The sequence below is a fragment of the Sabethes cyaneus genome, chromosome 3, assembly GCF_943734655.1.
Source record: "Sabethes cyaneus chromosome 3, idSabCyanKW18_F2, whole genome shotgun sequence".
In the NCBI taxonomy this organism is placed as follows: Eukaryota; Metazoa; Arthropoda; class Insecta; order Diptera; family Culicidae; genus Sabethes; species Sabethes cyaneus.
This window is the reverse complement of record NC_071355.1, coordinates 84,301,022-84,315,878: the sequence shown is the minus strand read 5'-3', so window position 1 is coordinate 84,315,878 and position 14,857 is coordinate 84,301,022. Positions and strand designations below refer to the sequence as shown.

Genomic DNA, 14,857 nt, shown 5'->3' with positions numbered 1-14,857 from the left:
AGTAACATTAACCTTTACGTCCCCGACATCAAAAATGATGGTACTTGCAGTTACACTTTTGGCTCTATCTGCACTTATTTTCATTCGATTTTTATTCAATTAGTCTTAAAAGAACCTCATTAGATTGGCTTTAATAAAAAAAATAAGGTAATAAATTATGGTTCCCTTTTCCCGGAGATATTCTAGATCGCAGTGGGATTTTTTTGACGTCATACGTAGCATGAGATATAAAACTCTGAAATCTGCTTAACCGAGTACGCAAAAGTTATACATTTCATGTGTAGTCAATAAGAATGAATCTTACACTATCCTGTTGAGCGCAAGTTCATGTCCCACACTCCGGAACATCCGGTATGGGTTCTACCGGAACTGAAAATTGACCGTTTTAAATTCTCTTCAGTAATATGACAAATGGGGTATCAAACCAAAGGATTTTTCAACGCAAGTTCTTGGGTGGACTTTAGGATGCATTTTGAGCCGATCTGGACATTCCGGAACATCCGGTACCGGTTCTACCGGAGCTCAAAATTGGCCGTTTTGAGAGAATTCAAAACGGCCAATTTTCAGTTCCGGTAGAACCCATACCGGATGTTCCGGAGTGTGGAACATTAACTTGCGCTCTACAGGATAATGTAACATTCATTCTTATTGACCACAAATGAAATGGATAACTTTTGGGCACTCTGTTAAGCAGATTTATAGTATTATTTCACATGCTACTTATGACGTCAAGAAAATCCCACTGGGATCTGGAATATCTCCGGGAAAATGGAACCAAAATTTATTACCTTATTTTTTCATTAAAGGCCAATCTATTGTGATTCTTTTAAGACTAATAGCATAAAAACCAAATGAAAATAAGTGGAGATAGAGCCAAAAGTGTAACTGCAAGTACCATCATTTTTGATGTCGGGAACGTAAAGGTTAAAGCCAAAACACGTTCATCGTAAATATGACGTGCCATTCGAATGTCCTTCTCTTTTAACATGAATGGCAACAGGCACGTAAGTTAGCGGCGTCGATTCACTATCTTTTGCTTCGAGAATATTTAACTATTTACTTTCACACCTTACCGCTTGTTACACAGCAGAAAATATGGCACATACGCAAAAATTACTGTTTTATTTGTATGAGAGTCCTTATCCTCCTAGCACAGGGGTGAGGGGTCTCAAACCATCATAAAATAAATTGATGCCTCCAAACACCCCCACATGCCAAATTTGGTTCCATTTGCTCGATTAGTTCTCGAGTTATGAGGGAATTAGTATGTTATTTGCAATGGAGCCCCCCTCCTATAGAGGGAAGGGGTCATAATCCACCATAGAAAAAATTCTTGTCTTCTGAAACCTCCACATGCTAAATTTGGTTCTATTTGCTTAATAAGTTCTCGAGTTATGAGTTTGTATGGGAGCCCCCCCCCTCTCACAAGGGGAAGGGGTCTCAGTACACCATAGAAAAAATCCTGCCTTCTGAAACCTCCACATGCCAAATTTGGTTCCATTTGCTTGATTAGTTAGTTGAATAAGAACCCCCCTCTTACGCCCTCCTTAAAATTGCTTTCTTGAAATTGCTTCCCCATAAAATTGCTAGTCACTTTATCTATCCAACGACATATAAATTGTTCAGTTTCATGCAGTAGTTCAGAAGTTATTACAATTTGAAATCTTTCATTCAAACGTTACACTTCTATTTTCGTTTTTACAAAGTGCTACCCAGTCCTAGTATAGTAAACAAAGACGTAGTCCTACGTCAAAAGTGTGATTGTGGCCTGATGAAACTCTTGGTGAACCTACGAACTCTAAGAAATGGATATAACAGATATACAAAGCACGAGCATTTAGGAAATTTGAACTTGTCTTCTGATATCAAATTTATTGGAATGTTTGAGTGCATTTATTACAATACAGTAAATTAAAAATTTACGTGACAAACTTTTGCAAAATGTCAAGCTTTGTCGAATTGAGTTTTTTTCGGTGAAAATAAAAGCTATGATGCTTTCAGCGGACGTTTCGACTTACTATCCTTTAGTCATTGACTACGCATTAAACATCTATTCTCACTTCTCACATTGTTCTATAACTATAACAGTTAGTAATAGTTATAGTGGACGACGCAGTGAGAATAGATGTTTAATGCGTAGTCAATGACTGAAGGAGAGTAAGTCGAAATGTCCGCTGAAAGCATCATAGCTTTTATTTTCACCGAAAAAATCAACTAAAGTTATACATAAAATTCACGGTGACGAACTCTAACAATATTTGTTGAATTGAACCGGCATTCGTGGTCCAACGTGAGGCCCTAGTTAGTGAATCTAGGCACAGACCTTCATACTTTTCGTGATTTCTACCAGCACTTATTACTTCAACGTTGCGTAGTCCTACGTAAAACATGCGGTGTCTTGAAAACAACTTTCCACTTTTTGTTTCTCGAGACTGGGGCAAAACTGTAAAAATATTAAAACATCAGAGGGCAAACTAACATCAGCAATACACTTAGGTAGGTGATTTGTTTACGACACTGTCGAAGCAAAGCACAATATGTTAGTTAACGTTAGTTATGGTACAACTAGACAACGAACGAGTGGAGTTTGGTGAGAAATCAGACAAACTGCTAGACTTTTCGAGAAAAAAAAATTAAAATCACATCATAGTCAGAATCACCCCCACCTACCCTACAACCAAGAGTGTCGCCAAGCATACAAAAATTAGTAGGGAATTCTGGATAAAATTCCCAGTTGGGGAAAAACGCGCCACTGCAATATTATACGCATATCTATACACTTTTCAACAGTAATTATGGTGCTATTCGCTTCTATTTCTCATTATTAACTCGTGTGTATCATAAAAGTTTCCTGTATTACATAAATCATACAAAAAATTAAAAATTTATTACAGTGGCGCGTTTTGTTCCGACATGGCATTTTAGCACCTGTTCCCCTACATGTTGCATAGACGCAGCGAAAAATAAGCGCGAAATCTAAACTCACTGTTGCCGATGGTACGCACAAATTCACTTCTCGAACTGACAGACCTAAATTAAATACGCATTCTGCACGCAGTTACATAAGTGCGTCAACGGTTCACTGGCTACACTAGCTGCAGAGCATGCGACATGACATAGTTTCGAATCCCTGCCCAGACGCGGGGAAGCATTTTTTTTTTATTTTTTAAATTTGCTATACATGCGGTTTTTGCTTTGTTTTTCTGAATTTTCCCAGAACCCGGCAGTTCTGTCCAACTTTGTCCTGCTAACTTTATCTAAAGCTAGCAGTGCATTTTCTTTTTTGCTCAATTTTTCATGGAAAATGACGTCCAAAGTTACCAAAGTTATGTTTTTCCTGGAGCATCTAATGAGCATTAAATGATGGCCGTACTTGGGTAGCTCTATCTGCACCGGAAGTGCCATTTCCGAACTTTGTCCTGCTAACTTTATCTAAAGCTAGCAGTACATTTTCTTTTTTGCTCAATTTTTCATGGAAAATGACGTCCAAAGTTATCGAAGTTATGTTTTTCCTGGAGCATTAAATGAGCATTAAATGATGGTCGTACTTGGGTAGCTCTATCTGCACCGGAAGTGCCATTTCCGAACTTTGTCCTGCTAACTTTATCTAAAGCTAGCAGTACATTTTCTTTTTCGCTCAATTTTTCATGGAAAATGACGTCCAAAGTTATCGAAGTTATGTTTTTCCTGGAGCATTAAATGAGCATTAAATGATGGTCGTACTTGGGTAGCTCTATCTGCACCGGAAGTACCATTTCCGAACTTTGTCCTGCTAACTTTATCTAAAGCTAGCAGTACATTTTCTTTTTTGCTCAATTTTTCATGGAAAATGACGTCCAAAGTTATCGAAGTTATGTTTTTCCTGGAGCATTAAATGAGCATTAAATGATGGTCGTACTTGGGTAGCTCTATCTGCACCGGAAGTGCCATTTCCGAACTTTGTCCTGCTAACTTTATCTAAAGCTAGCAGTACATTTTCTTTTTTGCTCAATTTTTCATGGAAAATGACGTCCAAAGTTATCGAAGTTATGTTTTTCCTGGAGCATTAAATGAGCATTAAATGAGCATTAAATGATGGTCGTACTTGGGTAGCTCTATCTGCACCGGAAGTGCCATTTCCGAACTTTGTCCTGCTAACTTTATCTAAAGCTAGCAGTACATTTTCTTTTTCGCTCAATTTTTCATGGAAAATGACGTCCAAAGTTATCGAAGTTATGTTTTTCCTGGAGCATTAAATGAGCATTAATTGATGGTCGTACTTGGGTAGCTCTATCTGCACCGGAAGTACCATTTCCGAACTTTGTCCTGCCAACTTTATCTAAAGCTAGCAGTACATTTTCTTTTTTGCTCAATTTTTCATGGAAAATGACGTCCAAAGTTATCGAAGTTATGTTTTTCCTGGAGCATTAAATGAGCATTAATTGATGGTCGTACTTGGGTAGCTCTATCTGCACCGGAAGTGCCATTTCCGAACTTTGTCCTGCTAACTTTATCTAAAGCTAGCAGTACATTTTCTTTTTTGCTCAATTTTTCATGGAAAATGACGTCCAAAGTTATCGAAGTTATGTTTTTCCTGGAGCATTAAATGAGCATTAAATGATGGTCGTACTTGGGTAGCTCTATCTGCACCGGAAGTGCCATTTCCGAACTTTGTCCTGCTAACTTTATCTAAAGCTAGCAGTACATTTTCTTTTTTGCTCAATTTTTCATGGAAAATGACGTCCAAAGTTATCGAAGTTATGTTTTTCCTGGAGCATTAAATGAGCATTAAATGATGGTCGTACTTGGGTAGCTCTATCTGCACCGGAAGTGTCATTTCCGAACTTTGTCCTGCTAACTTTATCTAAAGCTAGCAGTATATTTTCTTTTTTGCTCAATTTTTCATGGAAAATGACGTCCAAAGTTATCGAAGTTATGTTTTTCCTGGAGCATTAAATGAGCATTAATTGATGGTCCTACTTGGGTAGCTCTATCTGCACCGGAAGTGCCATTTCCGAACTTTGTCCTGCTAACTTTATCTAAAGCTAGCAGTACATTTTCTTTTTTGCTCAATTTTTCATGGAAAATGACGTCCAAAGTTATCGAAGTTATGTTTTTCCTGGAGCATTAAATGAGCATTAATTGATGGTCGTACTTGGGTAGCTCTATCTGCACCGGAAGTGCCATTTCCGAACTTTGTCCTGCTAACTTTATCTAAAGCTAGCAGTACATTTTCTTTTTTGCTCAATTTTTCATGGAAAATGACGTCCAAAGTTATCGAAGTTATGTTTTTCCTGGAGCATTAAATGAGCATTAAATGATGGTCGTACTTGGGTAGCTCTATCTGCACCGGAAGTGCCATTTCCGAACTTTGTCCTGCTAACTTTATCTAAAGCTAGCAGTACATTTTCTTTTTTGCTCAATTTTTCATGGAAAATGACGTCCAAAGTTATCGAAGTTATGTTTTTCCTGGAGCATTAAATGAGCATTAAATGATGGTCGTACTTGGGTAGCTCTATCTGCACCGGAAGTGTCATTTCCGAACTTTGTCCTGCTAACTTTATCTAAAGCTAGCAGTATATTTTCTTTTTTGCTCAATTTTTCATGGAAAATGACGTCCAAAGTTATCGAAGTTATGTTTTTCCTGGAGCATTAAATGAGCATTAATTGATGGTCCTACTTGGGTAGCTCTATCTGCACCGGAAGTGCCATTTCCGAACTTTGTCCTGCTAACTTTATCTAAAGCTAGCAGTACATTTTCTTTTTTGCTCAATTTTTCATGGAAAATGACGTCCAAAGTTATCGAAGTTATGTTTTTCCTGGAGCATTAAATGAGCATTAAATGATGGTCGTACTTGGGTAGCTCTATCTGCACCGGAAGTGCCATTTCCGAACTTTGTCCTGCTAACTTTATCTAAAGCTAGCAGTACATTTTCTGTTTTGCTCAATTTTTCATGGAAAATGACGTCCAAAGTTATCGAAGTTATGTTTTTCCTGGAGCATTAAATGAGCATTAATTGATGGTCGTACTTGGGTAGCTCTATCTGCACCGGAAGTGCCATTTCCGAACTTTGTCCTGCTAACTTTATCTAAAGCTAGCAGTACATTTTCTTTTTTGCTCAATTTTTCATGGAAAATGACGTCCAAAGTTACCAAAGTTATGTTTTTCCTGGAGCATTAAATGAGCATTAAATGATGGTCGTACTTGGGTAGCTCTATCTGCACCGGAAGTGCCATTTCCGAACTTTGTCCTGCTAACTTTATCTAAAGCTAGCAGTACATTTTCTTTTTTGCTCAATTGTTCATGGAAAATGACGTCCAAAGTTATCGAAGTTATGTTTTTCCTGGAGCATTAAATGAGCATTAAATGATGGTCGTACTTGGGTAGCTCTATCTGCACCGGAAGTGCCATTTCCGAACTTTGTCCTGCTAACTTTAGCTAGCTAGCAGTGCATTTTCTTTTTTGCTCAATTTTTCATGGAAAATGACGTCCAAAGTTACCAAAGTTATGTTTTTCCTGGAGCATTAAATGAGCATTAATTGATGGTCGTACTTGGGTAGCTCTATCTGCACCGGAAGTGCCATTTCCGAACTTTGTCCTGCTAACTTTATCTAAAGCTAGCAGTGCATTGTTTTTTCCTATGAAACAATGGAGCATTAAATTCGTCGTTAGGAGCATTAATTAGCATTAATTGAGCATCAATTAACTGAATGTTGCTACTAATGTTCTGCTAACTTTGTACTGCCAGCTTTAGGGACATAGGTTTGAAAGTTGTTTTGAGTTGTCCTCAAGTTCTTTACATGTCCTTGAGCAGCCTTTCAAGTTCTTGACTCTAACCTTCAGTTTCAAATTATACTGATCCCAGTTTGTTTTCCTGGGATCTCTTATAATTTCCTTAAGTTGCTGATTAGCTTCGTAATCAAACATGATTTGCTTGTGATCGGACAAAGATTCTTCATCCGATACGTGCCAATTTTTTATTTTATCAGTCATCGTTGGACTGCATAGTGTTAAGTCAAGTACTTCTTGCCTTATTGCGTTTACAAAAGTTGGCTCTTCCCCTTTATTGCATATATCTATATCTATATGATGGACGTTTGCATCACATCCAATTGCTTTGTTTTGTTTCTTGCAGTAAGAAACCAAATTTACCACTTCTGGTGGAGGTACTTCAACCAAATCTCCTGGAAAATATGCAGATGCTACGTAAATTTCAGTCGTGCCATGGGTCGTTGGAACCTCCATCATTATTGCTGTGAGATCTTTTGTAATCAATTCTGTAATTGGAAAATTTTTTATGTTTTCACTTACTAAAATGGCAGCTCTTGGCGTGAGCTCACCTTCGGCGTAAATAAATTTACACGACTTTGTAGGAAATACTAGGTTATTATGAAGCAGAATCTTCTGACACATCCTGAAGTAGTCAAAACAGTTGAAGAAATGAAGAAAGTATGGGTAAATATGCAAGACATGCCGATTTTGTGGCTGTGCAAAATCTTATTAGAGGAGTTAGGGCCAAAGTACGGGCATTCGGATACGGAGGCGAAATTTAATAAAATAAAAACGCTAAAACTAAGTGAAACAATTATATTGGATGCCCTGAAAGTTTGATGACAATCGGATAAAATCTCAAGGTTTGCGAATTAATTTTGTGTGTTGCAATTTTACCGTGGACACCCTTTATATCAGCTTTATAACTGCATGGCGGTTCTAAATTGGCATCTAAAAGTCTACTCAAATACTTTTTATACGTATTAAACTGTAAATTAGCATTGTCAGCACTATAAGAGAGCTAGCAGTAAAGCAGCCGTATATTTAATCATTAATTTAATTTAATATTTAAAATAGCTTTTGAGTAGCATTTAAAGTAACTTAATACTGCTTACTCGGTTGATATTAGAAAAGAAAGAAGTTTGGTTTGCTGGTTGCTATTGTCTTGTCTTCCCATTATTTTCGAAACAAATTGGTCTAAATTTAATGCTTGATGTTCAAAAAATACTATACAGTGGACCCCTGTTCGTTTGAACGATTGCTCATGCAAACTAACGGGGTTAGTTTTTAATTTGAACAACTAGCAACCCTAAATATGCTGCAACTTATATGAACTGGCCGCCCTGCTCTTTGTTATTGTTTTGGTGGTTTGATTTAGTACGCAGTTGCAAGCAGCAAATATTTCATTCCCCGATTGGATTTCTATCATAATCGTTGGAAAAACGGAATGTGAAACAGATTAAACACGGTAGGTCAGTGCAAACAAATGATATTTATGCGCATTGTCTGCACAAGCAAATGAACTCATGTTGAATGACATTTGAACCATTTTTAATTTGCACGTCGTGCAAACCAACGGGGTACAAATTAAAAAGTGTTCAGATTAAAAACGGCCAAACGAACGGGGGTCCACGGTATATACAAATAAAATGGATTTTGTTTTCATATTTGTAAATACGAAAAAGTTATCAACCCGCAGTAACGATTTTTTTCGCAAATTTTTAGGACCTTCACTAGGCCTATTGCTATGATTGGATGCTCTGCTAAAGCAGATGGTAGTACCATTCATCAAAGAAATTAGTGATACATGTCATGTGAATTATAATAAGTCGAAAAAAACATCGATTTGGTCGACATTCTCTCAGTCTCTAACGCAAAACCAGCCCCTGGACTGCTTTGTAAAAAATACCTTACCTACGCATGCTTACGAATAAAAATAATGTATGACTTTGAATTGGGCTAAAATAATAAATTGTTATTTTTTCACAGGCTTTTTCCTCGGTTTTGTCAATTCACTGGAAATGTTTATGGCGGCACGTGCAGTTCTTGGATTTGCTTCAATGTCCGTTACCGTGGTTAGTTTCGTGCTGGTCGTGGAACTTGTTAGCGGTAAACCCCGAACGGTAATCGGCATTCTCAATATTCTGCCCGTGGCGATCTCCTACATGCTTACTGCGGGAATTGCGTTCTACATTCGAGAGTGGAGATCTATGCAGTTTGTCATTACTACTCCTGGGGCTGTGCTGCTTCTGATGTGGTACTGGTTACCGGAATCACCCCGCTGGCTGCTGGCTAAAGGTAAAATCGAAGAACTCAAGCGCCTCATCGATACAGCAGCAAAGATGAACGGACGATTGTTACCTTTGAACTATGAAAAAACCCTAAGCAGCCCTAATTCCGAATGCAGCAAAGATGTGGTGTCCGTTTTCGATCTGTTCCAGAGAAAAATCGTTCGAACGACGGTGATAATGCTGATCACATGGTTCGCTGTCGTGGTGCTATACTTTGGCATTACACTTCATCTCAGCAACCTGGGCGGAGACATTTATTTGAATACGGTACGTGTTTTTTTAAACAAATAATAATTAAAACGTTCTTGAATTAACAAAAAACTAGTGACATACTGAAACCAAAACATCAAGCGAAACGACTGGTTTAACATCATCAGCATTTTCAGAACTGAACCAAATTAATATATGCAGTGACACATATCTCCAATCACGACAAAGCTTTGTAATTACTGAGGTTTTGCAATGACATAAAGAAATTAAATGATACAACAAACCACTAACTTAATTAGACATTTATGATGATGGAGCTGTTTTAGATCAATACATTTCGACATTAATCAATTTATTTCATCCTGTGAGTACCTAGTTTCTAACCCGAATCTAATTAATTGTGATTACATTTAATCCGGCCGTATCCGTTGGATGAGCAACAAATTTCCACCTGCCACAGTGGACTTCTACGAACGCGTTTTAACACCCAGCCACGATACCTATAAGACTGCTAATCACGTTTTCTTCTGTTTCGTACCCTATGGCTTGTTTAGGTCCTTGCAGGTGCTGTTGAATCGATCGCAATCTGCCTGAGCATCGTGGTCGTGCTAAAGCTCGGATTACGGGTTAATTTATTCCTGTACATGGCAGTTGCTGGCTTGTCGTGCATTGTGATGAATTTCGTTCCGGACGGCAATCTTTGGATTATTATTTTGTTGGCTATGATAGGTGAGTGAATTCTTTTGAAGCGGTCTAGAGACTAGCAGGTAGCGGATGCTGCTGGAAAGCGTAACTGTTCAGGCAGAATAACCCCAACTAACCCCTTTCGTTACTATGTGGACGTATGCGGTGACAAAACCGTTGAAAGTTTCGAGCATGTAACCGACCGACTAAGGCACAGTTTCAGGATATATGCAGAGGAACAAGTCGATTCTAAACATTTCCCGCTCACAATAAATTGGGGTTTTGCTGACGACAGACGTGACACTGCTTGCCATCTTAATTAATTAATTACCTAACCACAAAGAATAGTGGTTGCACGCTGGCACGTTAGGTGGCTTGGCCACATTTAACATTTGCAAGACTGGCTGAATACTTCTTGACATGCAACACACGGAATGATTCTGTCGTTATAGAGATAACCAATTTCAAGTGTGAATTCAATTTTCGCTCGTTAGACTAAAATCTTTTTTTTTCTTGTCTTTTCTTTGTTTGTCTAGCAAAATGTGCTATCGGTGCCTGCAATGCAATCATTCCGACGTTCACGGCCTACCAGTATCCAACGACGATGAGGAACCTTGGTGTTGGCGCTGGCAATTTGGCCGCTGGGATCGCGCTCATTCTCGTGCCGTATCTGTGGTTACTTGTGAGTATTTTTGCAATATTAGATAAGTCACAACGATTTAACTATAGGCAGAATTGAGCTTATTTAGTGAATTTGTCCCGTTTCTTAACATAGTTTCATGAAGTACATATTAATATGTTGTGAGAAAAAAAAACATTTTCCATTAGTTTATTTTTCTGAGCGTGTTAAACATCTTTTTACGTTTAGTCAATGAAATAGACAATAGCAAGAAGAAGAAAAAACATACTGGAAACAAACTCCATGGTTTTGCGCTAATCGTCGGTAATCATGTAGAACGGCAACCTAATCCACAGCTGCATATGTGGTGCATGATTGTGTTCGATGGCTGCGTTATCGAATGGTACTAATTTCCTGCGCCCCCAACAAAACAAAACAATGCGACTAGACAGCCCTTGAATGACCTATTTTTTATGGCTAAGTCGCTTGAACGGTTCGATTCCAGCTGTACCCGGTATCATGCGCGACTAGTAAGCTATACTAAGCTGGGTAAATAAACAATCTGTTGCGGATAATTAATTCAACGGATATAACTACACGCGATTCAATTTCAATGTCCGGACAGACACGGTTTGCTCAACAAGATTTTTTCCCCGGTCATAACGAAGCAACCAAATAGGCATAAAATTAAATGTGATGCACTTTTTTGAGCTTCTCCAATGTAAATACTGTTAAACAAACTGTTTAAAAGCTGTTAAATATTAATCGTCATAGTGACGTTGCTATACTATTAACGTTGCAGTATATTAACACATACAATTTTCTGGTATATTATGCTTTTTAATCAAATTTAAATATAGGGCCCACTCGCCCCGATAAATGAGGCTAATGAGACCTATCGCCACTATTTTGAAAATTTTCGTTAGATTCGTTTCATGAGGAAAATTTTCCTTAGATTCGTTTCATGTGAAACGAAAAGTCCTTTTTGTAACTAAACCTTCGAAGTGATACTACTGAACAGTTTCTGTGCTGCAAGAATTTTAAAATAAACGAAGGAGTCGATTACACAGTCGAATGAACCCCAACTATACAATTTTTAGGTCCGACTTGCGCAGGGGCCTTACAAAATATTAAGTAACAATTAAACATTTAACGTTTTTTCGGATCACCAAAGTTGAAGATAATGTTGTAGTTTAAAAATAAATCATTGAAAACATGGTTGAATTTTTTGTTGAAATGAAAAACCAAAAATCAAGTCATAATTTGTTTCAAAAGATACAAATTTTTATGGAGAGCAATTAACAGTGTTATTTTTTCGGGACTACTATGGTTCGATCTTCCTTGGTTATAAATAAACTGTTTATGTAATTACTTAATTAAATTATTTTATCTGTCTTTTTTCATCGTTCGGTGCTGGTCTAAAAAGCCACTCGTCGTATGTTCGAATCTCGGATGGTTGGTACTGCTAGAGTCAGTAGAATTGTTACACTAACCCCGTAATTGTCCTGTACCAAGGATCAAATCTTAAAGACGTTTATAACCCAAGGCTTTGCTCTTTTTAACTGTCTTTGTTCTACCTTTCAAACAAATATCCACAATATAAAGTCAATGCTTCTACGTATCTTTCACAGGAACATACGAACCAATACTTGCCGCTGACGGTAATGGGAGTATGTAGCGTAATCGGTGCTGTATCCCTGCTGGCACTGGACGATAAGTCCAGCAAGAAACACCAACGGCAGCGCAGTGGAAGTGAAAGTGTGGCCAGTGTTATCACGACATCCGCCGACGATCAAACAAGGTAGGCGAATGAACTATCGAGCCGGTTGGCTTTCTTGGTTCGTTTGTGTACTCATTTGCCCTTCAACTTACTAACGAATTGAATACAGGGACTTAACATTTATTTTTTATCAAATCGCGATTTTGTGACCGGTAAATACTTGCTTATTCTACCGGTGACTAAATTATCTATCTAGCTTTTTATTTTAAATCCTTAGTTGACCTAACATTATACAATGAACGTTTTGCGCAGTAAAGCTATGTAGATTTTTTCTTTAAAAATTAACGGAAAACTCAACACACACATGGTAGCCAGCAGAAATAAAACCGCTCGACTCGAATTCATACCGCGTGGATCAGTGAAGTGCTCGAAACATTGAAACCACTGATTTATCTTCTTGTCTACTTGCAGGCGCATTGACAAACATTTTCCGAAAGACAGCAATGAAGCTGGTATAACCAACATTGGATTCACACAAAACGAGAGCATGTTTCTGTAAGATACGGTATGGATATGAATTTCTTTAACGTTATGGACTAAGCGTCAGCTTTTCCAGAGCAGGGCAGAAATGGGTGGTTTCTCAAGCACAGGTTGAGCACAGCGGTTGTTTATTAGCGTAGGTTCTTGCGTTAGAAATGCGTTGTTTGAAATTGAAGCTCGTCGAAAATTGACACTTTGAACCTAGATTTAGTATCACCTCACAACAACTGTACAATTTAGGTGATTTTATCACATTAATAACAATTTGCAGTTTGCAAATTTTGTCGAATTGAACTAATAATACATTATTTCAAAAGTTAGTTACAAAGCTAATGTACAATTCCTAAATACAAAGTGTCAATTTTTGCGGATTGTTTTCAATTTTAATATTGCTGATTGCATGAAAAATTTTACATTCGAAAGTGTGCAATCGCTCATAAAAGTACTATTTTAGATTGAATCGCTTCGGTATCTTCGGAGCACTTTTTCGTTACATTCCAAGCAATAAGTGCGTCGAAGACACTGAAACGATTCAATCTAAAATAGCACTTTTATGAGCGATTGCGCACTTTTGAATGTAAGATTTTTCTTGCAATCAGCTGTACAGCTAAACTGATTTAAGATTCAAGTAGTCGTCATTGAGTTTTTGAATAGTTTGAATAATTCTGCTTATGAAAATATATTCACTGCATTGTTTCTACCTATCAGAATCAGAACACAATAAATTTTTGTATACAGAATTATTATTTTGAGCATTAAAACTGCCTTTGTGATCCAAAAATTTAATGACGACTCTTTGAACCTTAAAAGCTAGTGCACAGAAACAATTTCAAAATGTAAGATGCCTCATTTATGTATAAAACTCCACATGATACAAAGTACAAGTGAATTAAGTTGGGATGATAGTATTCGTAGCCTTTTCGTCATACATAGCATATTTATATCATCTCACAACAGTAATATGTTAAGAACAATTTTGTTTTTCGAATAGATTTAAGTTGTGCTCTCCGTCCACAGCAGTGTAGCGAGTGTTCAATAAGTCGTAGTATAAAGCTGTAGTAATCAGTGAGGAGAATTTCATTGAAACGAATTAAAAACTTGTATAAATAACTACTGGATCCAAGTTTGTAGATGAACCGTTGGTTGAAGAGGTAGATGAGTTAGAACATGGGCAGTTAGTAGAATAGTGAAGATACTTCGGCAAGGATTCGCGAATCTGTTGCCTCATCAAGTATTGTTTGTAGATAATATGTAATTTTACAATGTATATTCAGAAATATGTTACTTCGTCGAATATTATTTGTGTATAATATGTATCTTTACATTGTATATACGTTAAACTATATTATATTGTTGAATAAATCGATAAGAAAAAATATATTGTAGCGAACAATATAAAATTTATTGAACCTAATGAAAACCTCTCTTCACCAGTTAAACGAAATATTCTACTTCTTCTTGAAGTGCTACATAGGATAAGTGTCATTTAAAATAAGACCAAACAAGATGTCCAAAGGTGGGTCAGGGTATCGCTAATTGCTCACCTTTTTGTAAGCGAATAGCACATTCACTAAGTTCTATTTTGCTGCTTTCATTAGCTTCCGCTATATTGAAGTACCTATTTTTGGCGGAGTTCAGACGGAAAGTGGAGAGTGGTGGAGACGTATGAATCACGAGCTACAGGCACTGCTTGGAGAGATTTCCATCGTACACCTGGCGAAAGTTTGGAGACTACGGTGGACCGGCCACGTCGCAAGGATGCCGGACGATTGTGTAGTGAAATCCGTTCTCTTCAAGAACCCCACCGGCACCAGGAATAGAGGGGCTCAACGTGCTAGATGGCTCGACCAGGTTGAAGCCGACTTGCGTGTGTCGAGACGCGCAACGAATTGGCGACGAGTATCCCAGGACCGAGTACAATGGAGAGGAATTCTTGATACGGCAGGAGCCACCCCGGCTCTCGGCTGAATAAGATCTAAGATAAGATATTGAAGTACCGCTAAATACTACGAGCCACTAATTTTTGGTAATAATACAACTAT

The 14,857-nt window shown here is 37.7% G+C and overlaps 1 protein-coding gene across 1 annotated transcript in view; it reads left to right on the top strand.

The window, feature by feature from the left end:
* The window catches only part of LOC128741941 (organic cation transporter protein), an 83,757-nt gene extending 69,827 nt beyond the window's left edge, over nt 1-13,930 (top strand). Inside the window, exons 3-7 of the mRNA XM_053838075.1 lie at nt 8,741-9,309; nt 9,807-9,981; nt 10,473-10,618; nt 12,187-12,356; nt 12,747-13,930. Coding sequence (XP_053694050.1) covers nt 8,741-9,309; nt 9,807-9,981; nt 10,473-10,618; nt 12,187-12,356; nt 12,747-12,834 — 1,148 coding nt within the window. The 3' untranslated portion in view covers nt 12,835-13,930. The remainder of the gene's footprint in view (nt 1-8,740; nt 9,310-9,806; nt 9,982-10,472; nt 10,619-12,186; nt 12,357-12,746) is intronic.
* The last annotated feature ends 927 nt before the right edge of the window (nt 13,931-14,857 follow it).